Source organism: Sus scrofa, chromosome 15 (assembly GCF_054392235.1).
Source record: "Sus scrofa isolate SSC_HxYL_T2T_F1_AM1 chromosome 15, Sscrofa_HxYL_maternal_Yorkshire_Landrace_v2.0, whole genome shotgun sequence".
In the NCBI taxonomy this organism is placed as follows: Eukaryota; Metazoa; Chordata; class Mammalia; order Artiodactyla; family Suidae; genus Sus; species Sus scrofa.
This window is the reverse complement of record NC_139397.1, coordinates 98659309-98683452: the sequence shown is the minus strand read 5'-3', so window position 1 is coordinate 98683452 and position 24144 is coordinate 98659309. Positions and strand designations below refer to the sequence as shown.

Genomic DNA, 24144 nt, shown 5'->3' with positions numbered 1-24144 from the left:
TTATATATAATGTCTAATATATATAGAATCTATTAAAGGCAAACAATTAATAGAAGAAAGACTAATAATGTGAATCTGAAAGCTTACAGGAGGTAAACTAGGCATAATACAGTTGTGAAGAAATTAAAAATTTAACCGAATAATGAAAACACAGTTATGTTTGAAGCTAAATGTCATCATGTCTTTTGAACTACTGTTAATAGAATACTTCAAATAATATAGATGGATATAAATCCCAGGAATTGATGCCCTAGGTGGTTAACAAAACTTTTTCACTTGTACTTTTCTTGCAGAGGGAGATCCATACTTTACCGGAAAGCTTCAAGATTACACCGGTGTAGAGAAAGACGAAGTGATTCTACAGTGTGAGATTAGCAAAGCAGATGCACCAGTGAAATGGTTTAAGGATGGGGAGGAAATAAAGCCATCTAAAAATGCTGTTATTAAGGCAGATGGCAAGAAGCGCATGCTAATCCTAAAGAAAGCCTTGAAATCAGATATTGGACAGTACACCTGTGACTGTGGAACAGATAAGACCTCAGGAAAGCTTGACATTGAGGGTAAGGAAATTGCCATGAGTTTCACTCTTGAAGTGGTTGGAGTTATCTCTGCCAAAGGCTAATGACACACGCTGACCCTGTGCTTTTCTAGATCGGGAAATTAAACTGGTGCGGCCCCTGTACAGTGTGGAGGTGATAGAGACTGAGACGGCCCGCTTTGAAACTGAAATCTCAGAAGAAGATATCCATGCCAACTGGAAACTCAAGGGAGAAGCACTGCTCCAAACACCTGTAAGTCTCTTCCTGAACTTGTCAACACCCACAGGAGCTGTGTGAAATAGGAAAGGACAGGAGAAAACTCAGAGTGCATGCAAGCATTTCAAACATGGTATCAGGTTCTTTATTATTCCTCAAGCCAAAAAGACAGATCAGGGTCTATGAATGGGCTCAGACAGGCACACCTGCATGATTTTTGATTGAGCATAGAGGTATAAGGTTGTAGATATTCTGTGAAGCTGCTATTTGATTCAGAATGATAACAGCTAAAAGAAACATTGCTTTCATGAATAGTGTTATTAGCTTTCACAAAACTCAAAATGATATTGTCTCCTTACCAGTTATGTGCCCCATTCCTTTAACTAAGATATTATGTCCTCAGAAAAAATAGCAAAGAAGATGACTTCCTATGAAACCTTTTATCTTTTTTTGGAACAGGAGTGTGAGATCAAGGAAGAAGGCAAAATGCACTTCCTTATTTTGCACAACTGCCGCCTGGACCAGACCGGTGGGGTGGATTTCCAAGCCGCCAATGTTAAATCTAGTGCCCACCTCCGAGTAAAACGTAAGTTTTCTGTCTTTTTGCTGAAAATAAACTGTATGCTTTTGTAGCAAATGAATGTGAGTTAAATTAATTAGAAATTAATTAAAATACAGTAACTTACTCTCTTGTATTTATTTCTTTGACATCCTCATACATACATGGTTCAAAGTCTCAAGTTTTGGGAATTTCATTGACCCTGCTATTTGAACAAAAGAAAATTAAGTCATAATCTCCAACTTTGTAATTCTCTCATTCAAGGCAGATATTCAGAAAATAAGACTCTAACTCAGAACCCTGAAAGACCACATCCTTCAAGTGGCTGTACAACTAGAGTACCATAATGAAAACTTTTGCTGTGTGAGCATTTCAGACTCAAGAAGGGAGGCAGGGAGCAGTAGGCTAACATTTTTGGAAGGTGCAGAAGTGTTTATGGACTGGACAGGCTATGGGATTGAGGGGCCCCTTGTCCTCTCCCAATCAGAGTTGTAGTTATTTTGGAGCCACATACCTTATGTAGCAAGTGGAACTTGATGCCTGGCAGAGAAACAGATGCAGCACAAATTTCTCACTGACCTTGTATATCAGAACGACAGGGCCCCTACAGATAGGCACTCTCTGGCCATCAGCTGTCCCCTTCTCGGCACCAAGGGCCCATGTTCACGTGAACATTAGAACAGTGGGCAGTCCTGTGGCTCTTTCCTCCTTGAAGAAAGCGACCATGAAGATGAGTAACTAAATCTGTTTTTATACTTTTGGAATTACAAAATGAGTCATCCAAAGCTATTTCCTTCCTCTCGCAAAGCACGGGTCATTGGTATTCTGAGGCCTCTGAAGGATGTCACGGTGACTGCAGGGGAAACGGCCACCTTTGACTGCGAGCTCTCTTATGAGGATATCCCAGTGGAATGGTATCTCAGAGGGAAGAAACTAGAGCCCAGCGATAAGGTAAGAAGCAGTTGTGTGGTTGCCCTGCTCTTCCCTTTTCACCTTAATTCTTCCATCTTCATGTGTGTGTTCCTTGTTCTTTGCTTCCTTATATCCCCTCATCTCCCTTTCCCATTCTCCTCCCTACTCAAGCCTGATTTCTGCTGAAGTTGTAGATTCTTCTCATTTGTGTTGGGTTTAACCTGTTTTTATTGACTTGGAAATTGAAATTCTAAGTATGATTAATTTTAGTTTTTTGAAGAAAAGGCAAACAAACACTCATTAGTTGTCAATGATAATTTGTTTCATCAACCAGAAGACAAGAAGGATCAAAAAGACTTTCTGATTTGAGACAGGGTAACAATAGTATGGACTAAGTTTTGTGGCTAATTCTCTCCATGCTGTCTAATGTTCTGCATATAAGGGGATTAAGAGGAGAGGATGGAATTCCATTTCAGGCAGTTGATCAAGTAGTTGAGATAACTTCTAGGCAGATCTGCTCTTCAAGCATTTCTCCAGAGCTATTTTTAATCCTCAAGTGCTACGAGCTGTGCAAATTCTGGAATGCAAGTGGACTATTTAAAGTGCAACTGATGGTGCTGGCAAGAAAGAAAGGTTCTGTGATTATTCATATTTATTCAGAACAAAAAGACTTTAAGAAATTTTAGGAAATCAGCTGCCAGTGTTCCCCCAAGATTTTACCCATAAGAAAAAACTGATGTGATTATTTAGATAGACCCAAAATACAATTTACCCAAATTGAGCTATATATTTTGTCCCCTAAAATAATGTATGTCTAAATTACCTTAATAATTCGCTATTAATTTTGAATTCTTGAAAAAGAATACATAGAACATGTCCAACATGGTTTGGAAATAAAGCATCAATTGGTATATTGTTGAATGTCAATTTTTTTTCAATATTTTAGAAATATTGTAGCATCAAGCAAACCAAAATTTTAAGATGAATGGGAATATAATTTTAGAAGTTTAACAGCAAAGAGCCACAAAGGTGATTAAAATATTAAAGGAAACTACCTTTGAACAACTATTCTCAAACAAACAAAAACACTAATACTCTACCACTTCTACCAAAGTAATTAAGGGGTAATTTGGTTAACAGCTCCCTGGGAGATAAAGTTTGCCTGTTATACAGACAATAGTGACCAAGTGATCTTCGTTACTAAGGATAGAAAAAGCAGTCCTATGTTCAATAAGAGGAAGACCTCACTGTGAGGTCTTCTAAATACTAAACTGGGTAATGGCGGCATCACCATCTCCAAATTTCCTTTTTTAAAATACTCATTTGCCCAGTTAAGTGAGGTTTAATTGCTTTCATGTCTAAAGGCAGAGAATTGGTTGACTTTTCAAAGTTCTTTCTAGATCTATAAATTCATGATGTGAATAAAAGAACAAGGCTAAAGGACAAATGGTATCATTCTTTTACTGCTAAGTATCTTTTGCTCAAATTAAGAACTTTTTATTAAAAGATCAGTCATATTAGTTCTAAAAACTATATTATTTTAAATTGAAAGGTAGAGTCCTAAAAATCTCAATATTTCTCTTGTATATATATAAGTACGTATTATTTATATATATAAATCTTATAGACTTTATAATCATATATATGTAATCTTATAGAATTTTTTTGTCTCAGATTAGAAAGGATCACCTTACTATAATTTTATAGGGCCTCTTGTGTCTCTCTTGGCATAGGAATTTTAATCCTTTAGCCACTCAAAATACTTCAGCCTTTTATGAACTTGTTTATATATTATTTAAATGTCTTTTTTTAAAAAGAACTTAAGTATAAACTGTGAAGAAATAATGTCATTTCATTACATTTTGCAGTTTTTGCTTAAATTAAATCTATCAGAACAAACTTGCTATTATCAATGTAATTCAGGCCTTTCATCTTCACTTTACAGAATGAATGTCTAGCCTCCAAAAATGATACCAGTCAAACAAAAACACATTATTAGACTAGGAAATCAAAAGAGAAAATATCAAAAATGAGATTTTTTTTTCCCCTTTGGCCATCAGTCCAAGAAAGGACTGCTAAGTCTTAAATGGCCATTGATTATTGTGTATTTAGACTTTAATAGCTTGGTGACAGTCATGTGCTCATTGTATTATAGCAATATGCTTCCATTATAAGTTAACAATCTTTTAAAAGATAATCTCTAACAGTATCTTTACAAAATCTACCAAAAAATCTTCAGTATTCACACTATTGTTTCTTTTTATAAAGTAGCTGTTTTTTGCCCCTTTTTAACCTAATCAACACATACTGTATATGAGCTGTTTCCTGAGAACCACGGTGTTCTAAGTCTTGGTAACAATATTCTAGAGTAGCCTCAGGAATTTCACTGATAAAATGACGTGTTAATAGGTAAGATATATATATGTTGGTGGATCAGAACCTAAGGTGCTTTTTAAAATAGTTCAGAATCATAGTCTGAATTTTAAATTCAAAATTTATATTGAAATGTCATCACAAAAACAAGTGCCCCATTCAAGCATTATGTCCTTGGATAAGGAGCTGTGTTCCTACAACGTTATCCTAGTGACCATCTGTTTTGTTTTGTTTTTTGTTTTTCTTTTGCTTATTAGGGCTGCACCTGTGGCATATGGAAGTTGCCAGGTCAGGGGTTGAATCAGAGCTACAGCTGTCAGCCTACACCACAGCCACACAGGATCTGAGCCGCGTCTGCGACCTATATGACAATACCAGACCGCTGACCCACTGATCCAGGCCAAGGATCAAACCCGTATCCACATGGGTACTAGTCGGATTCGTTTTTACTGTGCTACATTGGGAACTCCTGGCCTTTCCCAGTTATTAATGCAGTTATATGAATGACCATGCCCAGCTCTTCATTAAGGAAAATTTTTTATATGAAACTTTATTCCTGACTCTTTTCTTTTATACCAGTATAATAAACAGTTCCACTGGTTAAAAAGCAAAAACAAACAAACAAAAAAACACTTATATTATCCTGAACTGTAAGTAGCCTCTGCAGCAGTGCAAAATCAGTCAGGGCACAGTGTCTTACAGAATTTTGGATAATGTGACTAGAACCTCCATTTGTCTTATAATTTATTGTCAGGATGGCCCTGTCTATGGCCTGATTTTCAACTGCACAAGCCACAAATATGGGACCTAATGATGGCCCCTCTCAACACTGTGTATTCTTTTTGACAAGTTATTTTCTTACCAACTACACCCCTTCAAACCAACTTAAGGGTGCATTTACAACAAGAAAATTATCACCCAGAAATTAACAGTAATGGCAGCATTTGTCTCAATATTCTAAGATCACAGTGGCCTCCTGCTTTAACTAGTTCTGAAGTTCTTTTATCCATTTGATTATATTCTACACATTTCAAAATGAGCACCATGATAAGTCTGGTTACCATTCATATATTCTTAAACGGCACTTTTCTTCCCAAAAAAACTAGGTTGTCCCACGCTCAGAAGGAAAAGTTCATACACTTACTCTGAGGGATGTAAAGCTAGAAGATGCTGGAGAAATTCAACTAGTAGCAAAAGATTTCAAAACGCAAGCCAACCTCTTTGTGAAAGGTAATTACATGGCTTATTTTTGAAAACATGTATAATGCAGAGGGTCATAAATAATGCCAACTATCAATTATCTGTATATGATAAGTACCACAGATCATTAAAATTCAACAAATAACAAAGTCTAATTTTACTTCTTGGCCTAACAAAATAATTCACAGACTATTAAAAAAAAGAGAGAGCTAAAATTGGCTACAATAGATTTTACTTCCTTTCTCCTTCCCCTTTTTAAATTTCACTCAAATAGCTATAGGGAGAATTATTATCAAACTAGGTATCTATCACTTTCTTAACCAAGAGTTGGCTATTATTTTCTTGATGTGTTGTATTCTTGAAAAACACTTTTCCTCTGTATATACAAATAATGATGAAACATCATTATTAGAGGAAAACATCTGAGTGGAATCAAAACTTACAAATGAACCTTAAAAACAGAAAAGCCCTGGCGATCCAAGAGGAAAGTTGAGGAGGTGCTAAAACTCTTGGGAGAAGGAAAGGCGAATTACCTTGGCTAATTGAGTACGATTCTTTCAGAACCCCCAGTTGAATTCACTAAGCCTCTTGAGGACCAGACGGTCGAAGAGGAAGCCACTGCAGTATTGGAGTGTGAAGTATCTCGAGAAAATGCTAAGGTGAAATGGTTCAAAAATGGAACAGAAATTCTCAAAAGCAAGAAGTACGAAATTGTTGCCGATGGCAGAGTCAGAAAACTTATCATACATGGCTGTACCCCAGAAGATATTAAAACATACACTTGTGATGCTAAGGATTTTAAGACTTCCTGTAACCTGAACGTCGTGCGTAAGTACTCTTCCTACACAGGACTTTTCATTGGCAACTCTTTGATAACCAAAAAACCACTTTCTGCACGCCCTTCTTGGCCTAACTGCATTTCTTCACAACATACAGTATTGATACTGACATAACATGGTCCTTTATATGTTTAAAAAAAAGAGAAAGGTCCTTCTACTATATCTGGTCTGAGCAAGGCAGACTGATCACTTTTTGCTATGCTTCTCACTGTAGTGAGCAGATGTGCTCTTTGTCCACATGGGGTAAGCCTACTGCAGGAATATCCTGATGCAGATGAGGACAAATTGAATTTAAAAAGAAGGGAGTCATAATTAAAAAAAAAAAAAAAGGACAGGAAATGAAAGCAATTTCCACTTGGAAGGAAAATGAATTCTCAGGTGAGAAACCGCTAGAAAATGAGCGTGAAATTTCAGCTTGAATAGGAGCATACTAGAGGTCTGCTGTAATGTGATAAAGCCCATGCACACAGTGCTGCCTCTGAGAATAAGAATGGAAAAGAAGATGGAGCGAAGCCTGGATGCTTTAAGTCCTATGAATGAAGAGAGCACGAGTGGTTTTTAGCATTTACTTCTTCCTCTGGTGAAAAATATGTCTTTGTTCAAAATCCTACATGCTAGCTCATGTTTTTTTTTCATTCCTTCATTTGTCCAGCAATAACATTTTTGGGTGTATCTTTATTTTTGTGCAGTATTTGCCATTTGACTTAGTTGCTTCTCACATGTCATCAGTTCATAGTGGATGTGACTGTATGTCCAGGCATCTTGCACTGTTTTATTCTTCTACTTCGTGGTTGCTCTGCTTTAGCTTATGACAGAGTAGCTTCCTGGGCCACCATCTTCCCTTTGTCATGTACTTTGTCTCCACTCCAAGAAGGCTCATCTACAATGAGAATATCTTCAAGCCTATTAACCAGCACTTGTATCCCACAATCTCTCTGATCAAGAAGGGTCATCTTGGGAAGCACTCACAAGGAGCCCTGAAAGAAGGAAGGGCATGCGGGCAGCTCTCTAATCCTATGCATCTACAACTTAATTCTGGAGAAATGAAACCAGAGATTAAAAAGAAAAACCAAAACAAAACTTAATTGCTTTGTTGCACTAATAGATTTTATGCCTGACTTGTATGTAACAACTTTGAAGCTAACCCACACTCAAAAAGCTGAATGTATGTGATTTTTAATTGCAGATTGATCATAGCTCTTCAAGATGCACTATCACTGAATTCTTATTTCTCAAAAATTATGCTGCCTGCCTTAAATAAGATAATGATTCTTTGCTATTGGGTGTTTCCTTTGACAACGTCAACTTTCAACTCTGGAGAAGCTTCAATGAAGATTTTTCTTACAGCTATCATTCAGAAGAACTGAGCTGGCAATGATGGATGGATAGATAGATCAACAGATCAATAGATAGAATTAGTTGGACATATAGTATGCCAAATTTTATGAAAACTACAGAGACATGTAAAATGCAAAGTATTACACCTGAGTGGCAGTTCCAAGTGATATCAAAGTCAGCTATAGCCTGCTAAGATGGAAAGGCCTGCGAAAGGCTAACTTGTTCTTTGTGTGTGTGTGTGTCTTTTTAGGGCTGCACCCGCAGCATATGGAGGTTCCCAGGCGAGGGGTCAAATCGGAGCTGCAGCTGCCAGCCTACACCACAGCCACAGCAACGCTAGATCCTGAACCCACTGAGCGAGGCCAGGGACCGAACCTGCAACCTCATGGTTCCTAGTCAGATCGTTTCCACTGCGCCACAAGGGAACTCTAAGGCACACTTGTTCTTAATACGCACTTCAGTAATGTCAGAGTGAATTTCTGGAAACCTCAATTTGAATTCTGACTTTCTCTTATAGCTCCTCATGTGGAATTCTTAAGACCACTCACCGATCTTCAAGTTAAAGAAAAGGAAATGGCTCGATTTGAGTGTGAAATTTCCCGAGAAAATGCCAAGGTTGGTGATTCTATGGTTGCTAAATTGTTTTGTCAGATTACTTTTGGTCTAGCCAAAATGAAAAAGAAAAAAAAGTGAATCAAACCTGTCTCTAATCATCACTTTACTTTTAGATGAACGATTATTATTAATTTATTATTATTAATTTGAGCCATATGAAATTGCTGTTTCCTTAGGTTAAAAGCAATCAAATATCAGCAATTTCATAAGTCTCAACTAAGTATTCCTGGTTGCCTTTAACTACCATTGGCAAGGCAACTTGAGTCCCAGTTCACACTATCTGGAAAACAAAGGAGGTGGTCTGGGTGATCTCAAGCCCTCTACAGCTCTAAACTCATATGGTCCCATTATTTTTAATAATTGATAATAGTATCACAGCTGCTCACCTAACAATAACTGAAGAAGGTCTTACTTTTTTGGGTTTTGCTGGATTTACTACTTTGGTTCTTTATAATATAAAAATCTTATTGGCTGATTTTAGAAAAGCTTAAGATCATGGTTTATCTTAAGGATATCTATGAGAAAGAAAAGTGATAAAGGTATTTGTTTATCTCAAATACAGGTTCACTGGTTTAAAGATGGTGCTGAAATTAAAAAGGGCAAAAAATATGACATCATCTCTAAGGGAGCAGTCCGCATTCTTGTCATCAACAAATGTCTCCTGGATGATGAAGCAGAATATTCCTGTGAAGTAAGGACAGCGAGAACTTCTGGCATGCTGACAGTCCTGGGTAAGACTGAAGTCTTTCTTTACAGATGTATATGTATTGGGGAAAAAAATAATTTACAGCTTAATTCAATTTTTTTTATAAATTCTTCTTGCAGAAGAAGAAGCTGTCTTTACAAAGAATCTTGCCAACATTGAGGTTAGTGAAACAGACACTATAAAATTGGTTTGTGAAGTTTCCAAGCCTGGAGCAGAAGTGACTTGGTATAAAGGGGATGAAGAAATCATTGAAACAGGAAGATACGAAATACTTACTGAAGGACGAAAAAGAATCCTGGTCATTCAGAATGCCCACCTTGAAGACGCTGGCAATTACAACTGCCGACTCCCAAGTTCTCGAACAGATGGCAAAGTCAAAGTACATGGTATGAAAATTACAATGAATATGATTTTATTGTTAAAAAAAAAGTCATACCTGTTATGTTTAAGATACAAATGCTTAAGTTTTCAATATCTTGCAACTTTTTCTTTCCAGAACTTGCTGCTGAATTTATCTCAAAGCCTCAAAACCTTGAAATACTTGAAGGAGAAAAGGCAGAGTTTGTTTGCTCTATATCCAAGGAAAGCTTTGAAGTCCAGTGGAAGAGAGATGATAAGACACTTGAATCTGGAGATAAATATGACATCATTGCTGATGGCAAGAAGAGGATCCTAGTTGTGAAAGATGCCACATTACAAGATATGGGCACTTATGTAGTCATGGTTGGGGCTGCCAGAGCAGCAGCCCACTTGACAGTAATCGGTAAGTTTGTTTGTGCTTCTTGGATTGTCTTGTATTTGCATGTACCCCTTTGATCCTTCTTCATACTATAAAATCTTGTTGACTGTTTTCAGAAAAACTGAGGATCATAGTACCTCTGAAGGATACCCGAGTGAAAGAACAACAAGAAGTTGTCTTTAACTGTGAGGTCAATACTGAAGGTGCCAAAGCCAAATGGTTCAGAAATGAAGAAGCCATCTTTGATAGTTCAAAATACATTATTCTCCAAAAAGACCTGGTCTACACCCTCAGAATTAGAGATGCACGACTGGATGATCAAGCCAACTACAGTGTGTCTCTGACCAATCACAGAGGTGAAAATGTTAAGAGTGCAGCCAATCTGATAGTAGAAGGTAAGTCACCTTATATGGCATTAGAGATTTTTAAGGTCAATTTCTACCATGAAGACAATTAAAGTCAACGTTCTTCTTCTCCTTTCCAACAGAGGAAGACCTTAGGATTGTTGAGCCTCTTAAAGATATAGAAACAATGGAGAAGAAATCTGTCACATTCTGGTGCAAGGTGAACCGTCTCAACGTAAGACTCAAATGGACCAAAAATGGAGAAGAGGTGCCTTTTGACAACCGTGTTTTATACAGAATTGATAAATATAAGCACTCTCTAATCATTAAAGACTGTGGCTTCCCAGATGAGGGTGAATACACTGTCACCGCTGGACAAGATAAATCTGTTGCTGAGCTTCTCATCATAGAAGCCCCTACAGAATTTGTGGAACACTTGGAAGACCAGACGGTCACTGAGTTTGACGATGCTGTCTTCTCCTGCCAGCTCTCCAGAGAGAAAGCAAATGTAAAGTGGTACAGAAACGGGAGAGAAATCAAAGAGGGCAAAAAGTACGTGACAGCTTCTCAATCTCTGTTTCTGCAGCTATACACACACGTTTGGCAATTTGTGGTCATTATGCAAACTAACAAATAATTCAAACTCTTCTTTTAGATACAAATTTGAAAAAGATGGCAGTGTACACAGACTCATTATAAAAGACTGCAGGCTGGATGATGAATGTGAATATGCTTGTGGAGTAGAAGACAGGAGGTCTCGGGCTAGACTCTTTGTGGAAGGTACAAATTAAGGGAAAGGATGATTTTAATATTAGTGCCAGCTTTTAAAAGTTGTAAATTGTAACACAAACATGTCTGTATTTATTCCACTTTTTTTTTTGTTTTTTTTTCCAGAAATCCCTGTTGAGATCATCAGGCCTCCCCAAGATATCCTTGAAGCCCCTGGTGCTGATGTTGTCTTTTTAGCTGAGCTCAACAAAGACAAGGTGGAAGTCCAGTGGCTGAAAAATAACATGGTTATTGTCCAGGGTGACAAACACCAGATGATGAGTGAAGGAAAGATACACAGGCTACAGATCTGTGATATTAAGCCCCGAGACCAGGGTGAATACAGATTTATTGCCAAAGACAAAGAAGCCAGAGCCAAGCTTGAACTGGCAGGTATGCCCCCTTCTTTTATGTTCAAATAGCCTTTCAGTATCACAGACACTCTTTCACATTTCAGTTAATTAATGAGATAATGCTTGTGAAAGCCTTTTATTCCTGTTAAGCCCTGTCCACATGTTAACTATTCTGATTCCTCTTACCACCAAGGGTCCTGAGTGAGAGAAAATCAATAGCATTGGTCTTTATATCCCCAAACCTAGAGCACTTCCTGGCACATGGTAGCTGTTCATTAATTCCTAGAGTTAATTAATTCCTATTGCCCTGAGAGTCTTTCCAGCAAACCCAGCCCCATTTTTTTCTACTTTCGAAATACTTGTGGGGCCTCTTAGGTCTGTTCTCATCCTGACCCAAGCTTCCAAGTTATCCTTATAGGCTGGCATTTTGAAAGTCATTAATATATCTCTTGTACATAAGAACAAGTTTGTCTGGTTTATCTTGAACTAAGTATGAGATGCCTACTTTATATAAAAAAAAACATATTTTATGCACTATATTTAGGCCTCTGTTACCATTATTGGTAATAAATGGAAATTTATATGGTTTCATATTATCTTTAATCCTGTATTCTTCAGAGTCTGATCATTTGCCAAATAAGCTGTGAGGACTCTAAGTCAGCTAGTGCTCTCTGCTGTAAAGATACTGTGATAATACTTCCAAGGTTATATAACCAATATTTGCTAACAAATACATAGCAAAAAAGCTGTGGCATAACTGGACTACAATAAATAAGTCAAAAGCATTCACATGTTCTTTTTCTCTCTAGCTGCACCTAAAATCAAGACGGCTGACCAAGACCTTGTGGTTGATGTTGGCCAGCCTCTGACAATGGTGGTGCCCTATGATGCCTATCCAAAAGCAGAAGCTGAGTGGTTTAAAGAAAATGAACCCCTCTCTTCAAAAACGGTTGATACTACAGCTGAACAAACTTCTTTCAGAATTTTAGAAGCCAAGAAAGGAGACAAAGGAAGGTATAAAATTGTGCTTCAGAACAAACATGGGAAAGCAGAAGCATTCATCAATTTACAAGTTATTGGTAAGGCCTTGAATCACTTGCACTTAACTGGCAAAGCACAACCAACAGCGTGATAACACACTTTAAAAAAAAAAAAATGTATATGTGACTTTCAGATGTTCCTGGGCCAGTACGTAACTTAGAAGTGACAGAAACATTTGACGGTGAAGTGAGCCTCGCTTGGGAAGAACCCTTAACTGATGGTGGAAGCAAAATCATAGGTTATGTTGTTGAAAGACGTGACATCAAGAGAAAGACTTGGGTTCTGGCCACTGACCGTGCAGACAGCTGTGAGTTTACTGTCACTGGACTACAAAAAGGAGGAGTCGAGTACCTGTTCCGTGTGAGTGCAAGAAACAGAGTCGGCACTGGTGAACCAGTGGAAACTGACAACCCTGTAGAAGCAAGGAGTAAATATGGTAAGAAGTTGTAAAGTAAATTGAAACCTAGCTTATCTTTGCTTTTATCTCTGAGATAACCTAAAGGCCATGTTTTCTTCTGCGATGAAATCCAGATGTTCCAGGGCCTCCTCTGAATGTAGCGATCACAGATGTGAATAGATTTGGTGTCTCACTCACATGGGAACCACCAGAGTATGACGGAGGTGCCGAGATCACAAACTACGTCATTGAATTAAGGGACAAGACCTCTATCAGGTGGGAAACTGCCATGACAGTAAGGGCTGAAGACCTGTCTGCAACTGTCACTGACGTGGTGGAAGGACAGGAGTACAGTTTCCGGGTCAGGGCCCAAAACCGAGTTGGAGTTGGAAAACCAAGTGCAGCCACACCCTTCGTCAAAGTTGCCGATCCAATTGGTAAGCCCATCAAAAAAGGGGGATAATTCTCCATTAAATCTAGAAATGAAGCCTATCCATTAAAATAAATCAAATTAAATAAGTTAATGAAAAGGAAGAACATCAGAAAGATCTGAACAAAATTGTAAAAATCCAGACTATGCCCACTTTTAACCAGTGAATTCAGTAAACTGGCATTTAAATGGGGAGGATAGAAATGATTACAACATTGTCTTAATAAGTTGTTACTGAATTAAATGGTATGCTCCAACTCTTGTTTCCAATGCAGAGAGACCAAGTCCTCCTGTGAACCTAAATTCCTCAGATCAGACTCAGTCATCAGTTCAGCTCACGTGGGAACCTCCCCTGAAAGATGGAGGAAGCCCAATACTGGGCTATATAATTGAACGATGTGAAGAAGGAAAAGATAATTGGATTCGTTGCAATAAGAAACTTGTCCCTGAACTGACTTACAAGGTAGGGCACATGTATCTAAAAACAATAGTCAGTATATGATCATGGACTTAAATGTATATGTTTTTTACAAATATTAATTCATCATTTTAGGTTACTGGATTACAAAAGGGAAATAAGTATTTATATCGAGTATCTGCAGAAAATGAAGCTGGTGTTTCAGATCCATCTGAAATCCTTGGTCCTCTAACTGCTGATGATGCATTTGGTAAGTGGACATTTTATTTGTAGATTTGGGAACAGCACCCAGCTACTTTGGGGGTACCAGGGACTTAAATATAGTACTGGAAACTCATTAATTTTTCTCTTTGGTAGTTGAACCAACAATGGATTTAAGTGCATTTAAAGATGGTCTGGAAGTTATCGTCCCGAACCCAATCAAGATCCTGGTTCCAAGCACAGGCTATCCAAGGCCAACTGCTACCTGGTCTTTTGGAGATAAAGTACTAGAAGCAGGGGACCGTGTGAAAATGAAAACCATATCTGCCTATGCTGAACTTGTCATTTCTCCAAGTGAACGTCCAGACAAGGGCATTTATACACTGAAGTTAGAAAATCCTGTGAAAGGAATTTCTGGAGAAATTGATGTTAATGTAATTGGTAAGGAACTAAACTTTTGTTTTCTAAGGTGATTTGACAGTATTAACTAATAGCTTGGTTTAAGCTATTAGTGATACTGACTTCTGACTGCATTTTTTTTTTTTCAGCTCGCCCAAGTGCACCCAAAGAACTGAAATTTGGTGAGATAACCAAGGATTCGGTACATTTAACTTGGGAACCACCAGATGATGATGGAGGAAGTCCATTAACTGGATATGTTATTGAAAAGCGAGAAGTCAGCCGGAAAACTTGGACCAAAGTGAGTTTTGAGTGGCAGGCAATGCACCACCTCCAGAAAGGAGTGTGGAGGAAATCCCAGTATGCCTGGAAGCCATGCAAAGTTTATAAATTTTTACCTTTACCTTGCCAGAAAAAGTACCTAAAACGTTTTAAAATGTATTGATGCTAAGGCTTCCTGAGGTAGTTCAACCAAGATTTGACAGTAGTACTTCAACAGTTTCACCTTATATTAAGGGTCAAATGTTACATGATTCTTACTTTGTATTTTTCCCTTGTATGAAATTAACATAAGAATAATCCTTAGCATTCAAAACAACTCCCACTTGGTTTTGTTTTTCTTTTTTTTAAATAGGTCTTAGGACCCTTTTAAAATTAATTTTTTAATTGAAATGTACCTGATTTACAATGTTATGTTAATTTCTACTATACAAAAACAACTTCCATTTATAACCCTACTCATGGTAAAAATTTTCTGACTTGGGCCAAGATCTTTTTTGGAACACAACCAATTAATTGTATTGCTTCATTCCAGGTTACAGACTCTGTGACCGACCTAGAATTCACAGTTCCTGATCTTGTTCAAGGAAAAGAATATTTATTTAAAGTCTGTGCTCGTAACAAGTGCGGCCCTGGAGAACCTGCGTATGTCGACGAACCTGTAAATATGTCAGCTCCTGCAAGTGAGTACATTCTTGATGTTTTCTTACCTATTCTCTTGTTACCTGGTTTGGTTTTCAGACGTGGAGTTAAAGTTATGGGGAAAGACACGGGTTGGCAATATGGAGATTTCATAGACGGCCTATCTAAGATTGACTCTCTCTTTAAAATGCTATAGCGGTACCTGACCCACCAGAGAATGTTAAATGGAGAGACCGAACAGCCAAGAGCATCTTCCTAACATGGGATCCACCTAAATATGATGGTGGTTCACGCATCAAAGGATATATAGTTGAGAAATGTCCACGTGGTTCTGATCGATGGGTTGCCTGTGGAGAACCAGTTGCAGAAACAAAGTAAGTTTTAAAATGATTTGGCACTCACAAGAGTAAATGTTTACTCTTAACTCACTAAAATGAGCTTCATTTTGGAAAATTTAAAAGTTAAAAAGATTCCCCTGGTGTGCCTGTCTGATTTCTAGAAGTGCTACTAAACTTACCCCTATACACGGTTTTCATTAATTAACATATTGAGGCAATCCAGAATTAAAGGACAGTATTACAACAGGAATATGAATTCTGGAAATATGAATACTCCCCAGGAAAATAGATTTTTTGCACTAAAGTAAAATATCCTATTTTGTTTTCCGACAGAATGGAAGTGACAGGTCTTGAAGAAGGTCAGTGGTATTCCTACCGCGTGAAGGCCTTGAACAGATTAGGTGCTAGCAAGCCAAGCAAACCCACAGATGAAATCCAGGCTGTGGACACACAGGGTACATATTTTTGGGTTTTTGTTTTGTTTTGTTTTTTGTTTGTTTTTGCTTCATCAAGCAGATATCTGACTTTAATTCTGCTCAAACTTGCTGACATCATAAATAATCTTTTCTAATGCAGAGGCTCCAGAAATTTTCCTCGATGTGAAGCTCCTTGCAGGTCTCACTGTAAAAGCAGGCACTAAGATTGAACTTCCTGCCACCGTCACTGGCAAGCCTGAACCTAAAATAACTTGGACGAAGGCAGATATGCTTCTGAAGCAGGACAAAAGGATCACCATAGAAAATGTTCCTAAAAAATCCACAGTGACGATCATTGATAGTAAGCGAAGTGACACAGGCACATACATCATCGAGGCCGTGAACGTCTGTGGTCGGGCCACCGCTGTGGTGGAAGTGAACGTCTTAGGTAAGGGAGGCTCTCCTTTCGAAAACAGGCAAACTCATTCCAGCTACACTCTAAAACAAAACATGATTTAAAAATATTTTTTTTCTGAGTGTGTAATGTCATCCACAGATAAACCCGGACCCCCAGCTGCCTTTGACATCACAGAAGTGACCAATGAGTCGTGTCTGCTAACATGGAACCCACCACGCGATGACGGTGGATCCAAAGTCACAAACTATGTTGTGGAAAGAAGAGCAGCTGATAGTGATTTGTGGCACAAGCTCTCATCAACTGTCAAGGATACAAAGTTCAGGGCAACCAAGTTAACACCTAATAAAGAATACATCTTCAGAGTTGCTGCAGAAAACATGTACGGTGTTGGTGAGCCAGTTCAGGCCACTCCAATAACAGCCAAGTTTCAGTTTGGTAAGTTTTTCATTAAAAAAAAAGAAAAAGGTTGCTTGTATCACACTTTGATTTAGGTGTCATATTTATATATAGGACATTTAACACATATGATTACCTTGTCTGTAGATCCACCTGGACCTCCAACTCGCCTAGAACCCTCTGATATCACTAAAGATGCCGTGACTCTCACATGGTGTGAGCCCGATGATGATGGTGGCAGCCCAATCACTGGCTACTGGGTTGAAAGATTAGATCCTGATACTGATAAATGGGTTAGATGCAATAAGATGCCAATAAAGGACACAACATACAGGTATGCCCAAGCTCTCCATCAAGATGTTAAAACAGCAGTGTATACAAATTTTCATTCTTTAGCATTCCTTTTGAATGTATATGATTATATATTACTATAAAGTTTTTAATTATTTTTGCTTATTTTTTCTATTACCACATAATTTCAAAGATGATATAAACTTCATTGAAGGACACACTTCTTTATTTAGTTTCTTACTATAAAATATCAACTTTCTGAAAGTTCCAAAGTCTTTAGTCCTCCAGTATATTATGACAATGATCATTATTATAGATACTATAATTTGCTTGGTACATTTGACCAAATCTAAAGTGCATGACAGTTAAAAGGCAGTTTTAAATTCATATTGAAAGATTTCCAGCTCAATTTCCAAATCATTTTTTCACAATTTAAATAGATTAGCTGCTTCTTTGTAAAATAAACAGACATTTCTGTTTCTTATCATGGAATTCAACTCATACTTTGTTCCCAATTCAGAGTGAAAGGTCTCACCAATAAGAAAAAATACAGATTCCGTGTGCTGGCTGAAAATCTTGCTGGACCTGGAAAACCAAGCAGATCAACTGAGCCCATCTTAATAAAAGATCCCATAGGTATAATTTATATATTTTCTATGATTATGTTGAAGCTTGTATGAATTCCTTTTGTAACACCTAAATAATGATTTCGTTTTGCTGGCTTGCAGATCCTCCATGGCCTCCTGGAAAACCAATCGTGAAAGATATAGGCAAAACATCATTAATGCTGAATTGGACAAAACCAGAACACGATGGAGGGGCAAAGATCGAGTCTTACATCATTGAAATGCTAAAGACTGGAACAGAGGACTGGGTCCGGGTGGCGGAAGGGGTTCCCACCACTCAGCATTTGCTTCCGGGCCTCATGGAGGGGCAGGAATACTCATTCCGAGTTAGGGCTGTGAACAAGGCTGGGGAAAGTGAACCCAGTGAACCCAGTGACCCTGTGCTTTGCCGGGAGAAGCTATGTAAGTCACTCATGATTAGTTCATCCTTGCTGTCTGATCCCCTAGTGACTACTGGAGAATTTAGTGAAGACTGAATGTTGGACAATAAAAAAATTGAAATGTTTTTTTCCGCTGCAGATCCCCCATCACCACCTCGCTGGCTTGAAGTTATCAATATTACAAAAAATACAGCAGACCTCAAGTGGACAGTTCCTGAGAAAGACGGAGGGTCCCCCATCACAAACTACATTGTGGAAAAGAGAGATGTGAGGCGAAAAGGCTGGCAAACAGTGGACACAACTGTCAAGGACACGAAGTGTACAGTGACCCCGCTGACAGAGGGCTCTTTATATGTGTTCCGAGTTGCTGCTGAAAATGCCATAGGACAAAGTGATTACTGTGAAGTCGAGGACTCCGTCCTGGCCAAAGACACCTTTAGTATGCTCTCTAACTTCATCTTGGTGACACCATCGTGGTGACACCAGTTGTAATGGATTACCATTTTACCTCTGCTTTTTCTAACCACTAAATATTTTGCTTTCAGCCACCCCTGGGCCACCCTATGCTCTGACAGTGGTTGATGTGACGAAACGACATGTTGACCTGAAGTGGGAACCACCGAAAAATGATGGTGGAAGACCCATACAGAGGTAGAATTTTAAATCATTCAATTTTAATTCATTCAAATTTTACATTTGGCTGAAAATACTTAACTTTATTAATGCTAATGAACTGCTTCATTATTTCAACAGATACATCATTGAGAAGAAAGAAAAATTAGGTACTCGTTGGGTGAAAGCCGGAAAGACCGCGGGACCTGACTGTAACTTTAGAGTAACTGATGTCATTGAAGGAACAGAGGTCCAGTTTCAGGTTCGGGCAGAGAATGAAGCTGGAGTTGGTCACCCAAGCGAACCCACTGAAATCCTGACAATTGAAGATCCAACAAGTAAGTAGTGCTGATTATACAAAGGATACTGTCAAGAGCTTGATGATGAGATTGTGTATATGAATATCTCACTTTTTTCAGGTCCTCCTTCACCTCCCCTTGACCTGCATGTAACTGATGCTGGGAGAAAGCACATTGACATTGCTTGGAAGCCCCCAGAGAAGAATGGTGGAAGTCCTATTATAGGATACCATGTTGAAATGTGTCCAGTAGGCACTGAGAAATGGATGAGAGTTAATTCTCGCCCAATAAAAGACTTGAAATTCAAGGTTGAGGAAGGTGTTGTTCCTGACAAGGAATACGTTCTGAGAGTGAGAGCTGTCAATGCCATTGGTGTCAGTGAGCCATCTGAAATCTCTGAAAACGTGGTTGCCAAAGACCCAGACTGTAAGAACACCATTTCTTTTATAATTAATAAAATGAGCTTTACTCACACATTGCATTTTTAAATACATTTTCCTTTTTTTGGATTTCATCTTACAGGCAAGCCAACAATTGATCTAGAGACTCATGACATTGTCGTCATTGAAGGTGAAAAGTTAAGCATCCCCGTTCCCTTCAGAGCTGTCCCAGTTCCAACCGTTAGCTGGCATAAAGATGGAAAAGAAGTTAAAGCAAGTGACAGATTAACAATGAAGAATGATCACATCTCTGCACACCTCGAAGTTCCCAAGAGTGTCCATGCAGATGCTGGAATTTATACCATTACCCTGGAGAACAAGCTCGGCTCAGCAACTGCCTCAATCAATGTCAAAGTCATAGGTAATCATTCTTTGATGAAACACTAGACATTTCTCACATGTTGCAAAAATTAGTTAACTCTGCAGTGTTAGTGTGTTCATGAGTTGGCCCTTTTTAAACTAAATGTCCTTTCAGATTGTTTCTTCCCATATGAGAAGCAAAGCAATTCTAAAGAGATGAAATTCCTAGTTAAACTCTGATTACACTATTTTACTTCTGTTTTAATTATTTGTATGTGAAGTACTAATTTAAATAAAAGACAGTATACCCAAAGAATGTCTAAATAACCAATATTAATTTATTAATTGTATTTGCATGTTTTCATAGTGTTCTCAACCAGGGGTGGTAACATTCTCTGTCCCCTTCCCCTACACACATGGATGGTGTTTAGAAATTGGGTTGGGGGGCATTAGTGCTTGGAAAACAGACTAAGGGGGAGCTCCTGACATTTAGTAGTTGGGAGCCAAGGATGCTAAATGGCCTGCAATGTCCTATGCAGAGAAATAGTATGCTATTAAAATAAGTGTCAATTTGATTTCTAATAGGCCTACCTGGACCATGCAGAGATCTTAAAGCAAGTGACATCACCAAGAGTTCTTGTAAATTAACCTGGGAACCTCCAGAATATGATGGTGGAAGCCCAATTCTTCATTACGTCCTGGAACGCAGAGAAGCTGGGAGAAGAACATATATACCAGTCATGTCTGGTGAGAACAAACTGTCTTGGACTGTAAAAGATCTCATACCAAATGGTGAATACTTCTTCCGTGTTAAAGCTGTCAACAAGATTGGTGGAGGCGAATATATTGAACTGAAAAACCCAATCATTGCTCAAGATCCAAAGCGTAAGTTTGGGCATGACTATAATACAGCTATGAATTAATATGCATTTTTTTAATTTTAAGAAGATGGGTTTTCCTATAGTAATAGTTCTCTTCTTGTTCTGCAGAGCCCCCTGATCCACCTGTAGATGTGGAGGTTCACAATCCTACAGCTGAGGCAATGACTATTATGTGGAAGCCACCTTTGTATGACGGAGGGAGCAAGATAATGGGTTACATCATAGAGAAGATTGCTAAGGGTGAAGAGAGATGGAAGAGATGCAACGAACACCTGGTACCAGTCCTGACCTACACGGCAAAAGGCCTTGAAGAGGGAAAGGAATACCAGTTCCGTGTGCGAGCAGAAAATGCTGCTGGAATTGGGGAACCTTCTCGGGCCACTCCTCCAACCAAAGCTGTAGATCCTATTGGTAAGTTGTGTTTAAATGGGGTTGCCATTTTCCCACTGTAAAATAAATGAGAATAACCTTTTGTCAGATAATTTCATCAGAACTGAAAACAATGATGGCTCTTAATCATTACAGATGCCCCAAAAGTCATTATGAGAACAAGCCTAGAAGTGAGACGTGGTGATGAAATAGCACTGGATGCAACTATTTCTGGGTCACCTTACCCGACTATTACGTGGCTAAAGGATGAAAAAGTTATCACCCCAGAGGAAATTAAGAAGCGGGTAACACCCCTGGTTAGGAGGAGGAAGGGTGAAGTTCAAGAAGAAGAACCCTTTGTCCTGCCTCTGACAGAGCGTTTGAGCATCGACAACAGTAGAAAAGGAGAATCTCAGCTACGTGTCCGAGATTCTCTCCGACCCGACCACGGCCTGTTTATGATCAAAGTTGAAAATGACCATGGTATCGCCAAAGCGCCTTGTACTGTCAGTGTGCTAGGTAAGTAGGTAAAAACTACACTTTCCAAAGGAAGTTAATGTAAGAGTTTTAGTAAAACACAAAAATAATGAGTTTGGCGGGTAGTTAAAAGGAATGGGAAATAGCATCAGCAAAGTATCTTCGGTTCCATTTTTTTTCCTCCAGGCTACGTGAAAGAAATCAATTGACCTTGTTATTTGTTAGCTAATGTGATACAAAGATGGATGTAGGAAAAACAGAGGTTTATTAAACATTTATTAAACATTAAACATTTACATTTTCTGTTGCAATCATTTCTACACAAATGTGTAACCACTTCTCTCTTTCAAAATATCAGATATACCGGGACCACCAATCAACTTTGTATTTGAAGATATTAGAAAGAACTCTGTCGTCTGTAAATGGGAACCACCCCTTGATGATGGTGGCAGTGAAATTATAAACTATACTTTGGAAAAGAAAGACAAGACAAAACCTGACTCAGAGTGGATCATTGTCACTTCAACACTTAGACATTGCAAATATTCAGTGACAAAGCTGATTGAAGGAAAAGAATATCTCTTCCGTGTCAGAGCTGAAAATAGGTTTGGGCCTGGACCACCATGTGTTTCAAAGCCATTTATAGCTAAGGATCCATTTGGTAAGGTTCTTCAGCATCTAAACTTTGCCTTTTTATCATATGTTGGTATATACATTATCACAGCTTGTAAACACGAATCTTTAATACTATACTAAGGGATTAATTCAAATTTGCCTTTTTTTTTTTTTTTTTTTTTTTGGTCAGAACCACCTGATGCACCCGATAAGCCCATTGTGGAAGAGGTCACCAGCAACAGTATGGTAGTGACATGGAATGAACCAAAAGATAACGGAAGCCCCATCTTGGGTTACTGGCTTGAAAAGCGTGAGGTCAATAGTACACACTGGTCTCGTGTCAACAGAAACCTTCTGAATTCTTTGAAGACCAAGGTGGAAGGCCTATTAGAAGGACTCACCTATGTCTTCAGAGTATGTGCTGAAAATGCAGCTGGACCTGGAAAGTTCAGTCCCCCATCCGATCCCAAAACAGCACATGATCCAATCTGTAAGTAATTCCTTAAAAAGAAAGTGGGGTACAGCGTGGTCACTATAATTAACAGTAGTCTTTTATATGCTTAAATTTGTTAAGAGAGTAGATCTTAAGTATTATCAAAAATGCAAATTATGTGAGGGGATGGTAGTGTCAACTATTATTATGTTAATCACTTTACAATACATACATGTATCAAATCATTACATTATATACCTTAAACTTACACATGGCTTATATGTCAATAGTATCACAAAAAAGCTGGAAAAAATGAAACTCAATATTAGTAATGACTACAGTCATAGATTGTTGAGGTCACAATGTAAAATTTTAAACATCTCTATAAAAGTTTCACAAAGCAGTTACTTACCCACATTACATGCCACACACCATGTAAAAAAGATATCAGATAGCATCAGCTACTGCACATCTTATTTTCTGTTTGGGGTTTTTTGTTTTGCTTTTTAGGGCCACACCCACAGCATATGGAGGTTTCCAGGCTAGGGATCGAATTGGAGCTACAGCTGCCAGCCTACACCATAGCCACAACAACGCAGGATCCGAACCATGTCGTGACCTACACCACAGCTCACAGCAATGCCAGATCCTTAACCCACTGAGCGTGGCCAGGGATCGAACCCACAACCTCATGGTTTCTAGTTGGATTTGTTTCCACTGCGCCACAATGGGAACTACAACTATTGTATTTTTTAAACCATCAGTGAGTTTTGATTTATGTGTCTGCATTCATTCCAGCTCCACCTGGACCACCTATCCCAAGGGTCACTGACACAAGTTGCACAACTATCGAACTAGCGTGGGAACCCCCAGCTTTCAATGGTGGTGGGGAAATCATTGGCTACTTTGTGGATAAGCAGCTGGTTGGCACAAATGAATGGTCACGCTGCACAGAGAAAATGATCAAGGCCCGTCAGTATACCGTCAGAGAAATCCGAGAGGGCGCTGATTACAAACTTCGAGTGAGTGCCGTCAATGTGGCCGGTGAAGGACCGCCTGGAGAAACAGAGCCTGTGACTGTGGCTGAACCGCAAGGTACTTAAAAGTTACATGGGTCAGATTATGGGTATTTTCCCAGTATGGGATTTTTCTTTTTTCATCTTTCTTGGGCTAACGTATGACTGTTCTCTTTCCACAGAGCCTCCAAACGTAGAACTAGATGTTTCTGTCAAGGCCGGAATACAGATAATGGCCGGGAAGACTCTCAGAATTCCAGCTGTGGTAACTGGCCGCCCAGTGCCAACAAAAGTGTGGACCATCGAAGAAGGAGAGCTGGATAAAGACCGTGTTATAATAGAGAATGTTGGAACCAAATCTGAACTAATTATCAAGGAGGCATTGAGAAAAGATCATGGCAGATATGTGATTACAGCCACCAATAGCTGTGGTTCCAAATTTGCCGCAGCCCGGGTAGAAGTTTTTGGTAAGGAATGTTCCATGGATGTCCATAGGATTTTTTCCTAAGTGATACTATTTTATTGCATT

The 24144-nt window shown here is 38.7% G+C and overlaps 1 protein-coding gene and 1 long non-coding RNA gene across 6 annotated transcripts in view; one reads left to right on the top strand and one right to left on the bottom strand.

Moving 5' to 3' along the window:
* TTN (titin) overlaps nucleotides 1-24144 on the top strand; it is a 274604-nt gene that overhangs the window by 169747 nt on the left and 80713 nt on the right. The window contains exons 221-261 of the mRNA XM_084999975.1: nucleotides 294-560; nucleotides 652-791; nucleotides 1215-1341; nucleotides 2123-2265; nucleotides 5706-5829; nucleotides 6361-6627; nucleotides 8494-8591; nucleotides 9154-9322; nucleotides 9417-9683; nucleotides 9794-10060; nucleotides 10153-10431; nucleotides 10524-10932; nucleotides 11036-11160; nucleotides 11275-11541; nucleotides 12311-12580; nucleotides 12676-12978; nucleotides 13074-13376; nucleotides 13645-13832; nucleotides 13923-14037; nucleotides 14145-14429; nucleotides 14537-14688; nucleotides 15202-15349; nucleotides 15505-15682; nucleotides 15980-16101; nucleotides 16223-16510; nucleotides 16619-16915; nucleotides 17024-17210; nucleotides 17688-17803; nucleotides 17896-18195; nucleotides 18313-18612; nucleotides 18719-18824; nucleotides 18927-19123; nucleotides 19205-19510; nucleotides 19607-19885; nucleotides 20410-20709; nucleotides 20814-21116; nucleotides 21231-21593; nucleotides 21910-22212; nucleotides 22357-22656; nucleotides 23398-23694; nucleotides 23798-24082. Of these exons, the coding sequence (XP_084856101.1) occupies nucleotides 294-560; nucleotides 652-791; nucleotides 1215-1341; nucleotides 2123-2265; nucleotides 5706-5829; nucleotides 6361-6627; nucleotides 8494-8591; nucleotides 9154-9322; nucleotides 9417-9683; nucleotides 9794-10060; nucleotides 10153-10431; nucleotides 10524-10932; nucleotides 11036-11160; nucleotides 11275-11541; nucleotides 12311-12580; nucleotides 12676-12978; nucleotides 13074-13376; nucleotides 13645-13832; nucleotides 13923-14037; nucleotides 14145-14429; nucleotides 14537-14688; nucleotides 15202-15349; nucleotides 15505-15682; nucleotides 15980-16101; nucleotides 16223-16510; nucleotides 16619-16915; nucleotides 17024-17210; nucleotides 17688-17803; nucleotides 17896-18195; nucleotides 18313-18612; nucleotides 18719-18824; nucleotides 18927-19123; nucleotides 19205-19510; nucleotides 19607-19885; nucleotides 20410-20709; nucleotides 20814-21116; nucleotides 21231-21593; nucleotides 21910-22212; nucleotides 22357-22656; nucleotides 23398-23694; nucleotides 23798-24082 (9540 nt within the window). The remainder of the gene's footprint in view (nucleotides 1-293; nucleotides 561-651; nucleotides 792-1214; nucleotides 1342-2122; nucleotides 2266-5705; nucleotides 5830-6360; nucleotides 6628-8493; nucleotides 8592-9153; nucleotides 9323-9416; nucleotides 9684-9793; nucleotides 10061-10152; nucleotides 10432-10523; nucleotides 10933-11035; nucleotides 11161-11274; nucleotides 11542-12310; nucleotides 12581-12675; nucleotides 12979-13073; nucleotides 13377-13644; nucleotides 13833-13922; nucleotides 14038-14144; nucleotides 14430-14536; nucleotides 14689-15201; nucleotides 15350-15504; nucleotides 15683-15979; nucleotides 16102-16222; nucleotides 16511-16618; nucleotides 16916-17023; nucleotides 17211-17687; nucleotides 17804-17895; nucleotides 18196-18312; nucleotides 18613-18718; nucleotides 18825-18926; nucleotides 19124-19204; nucleotides 19511-19606; nucleotides 19886-20409; nucleotides 20710-20813; nucleotides 21117-21230; nucleotides 21594-21909; nucleotides 22213-22356; nucleotides 22657-23397; nucleotides 23695-23797; nucleotides 24083-24144) is intronic.
* LOC146396015 (uncharacterized) overlaps nucleotides 17376-24144 on the bottom strand; it is a 32659-nt gene continuing 25890 nt past the window's right edge. For 2 of the 5 annotated variants that reach the window (XR_014829838.1, XR_014829835.1), the window contains 3 exons: nucleotides 22568-22667; nucleotides 21032-21151; nucleotides 17376-20538 (listed from right to left, as the gene is read on the bottom strand). This is a non-coding gene — a long non-coding RNA (uncharacterized LOC146396015). Of the gene's footprint in view, nucleotides 20539-21031; nucleotides 21152-22567; nucleotides 22668-24144 lie in introns of those variants that run through there. The other 3 variants (XR_014829837.1, XR_014829839.1, XR_014829836.1) reach the window with 3 other exon arrangements.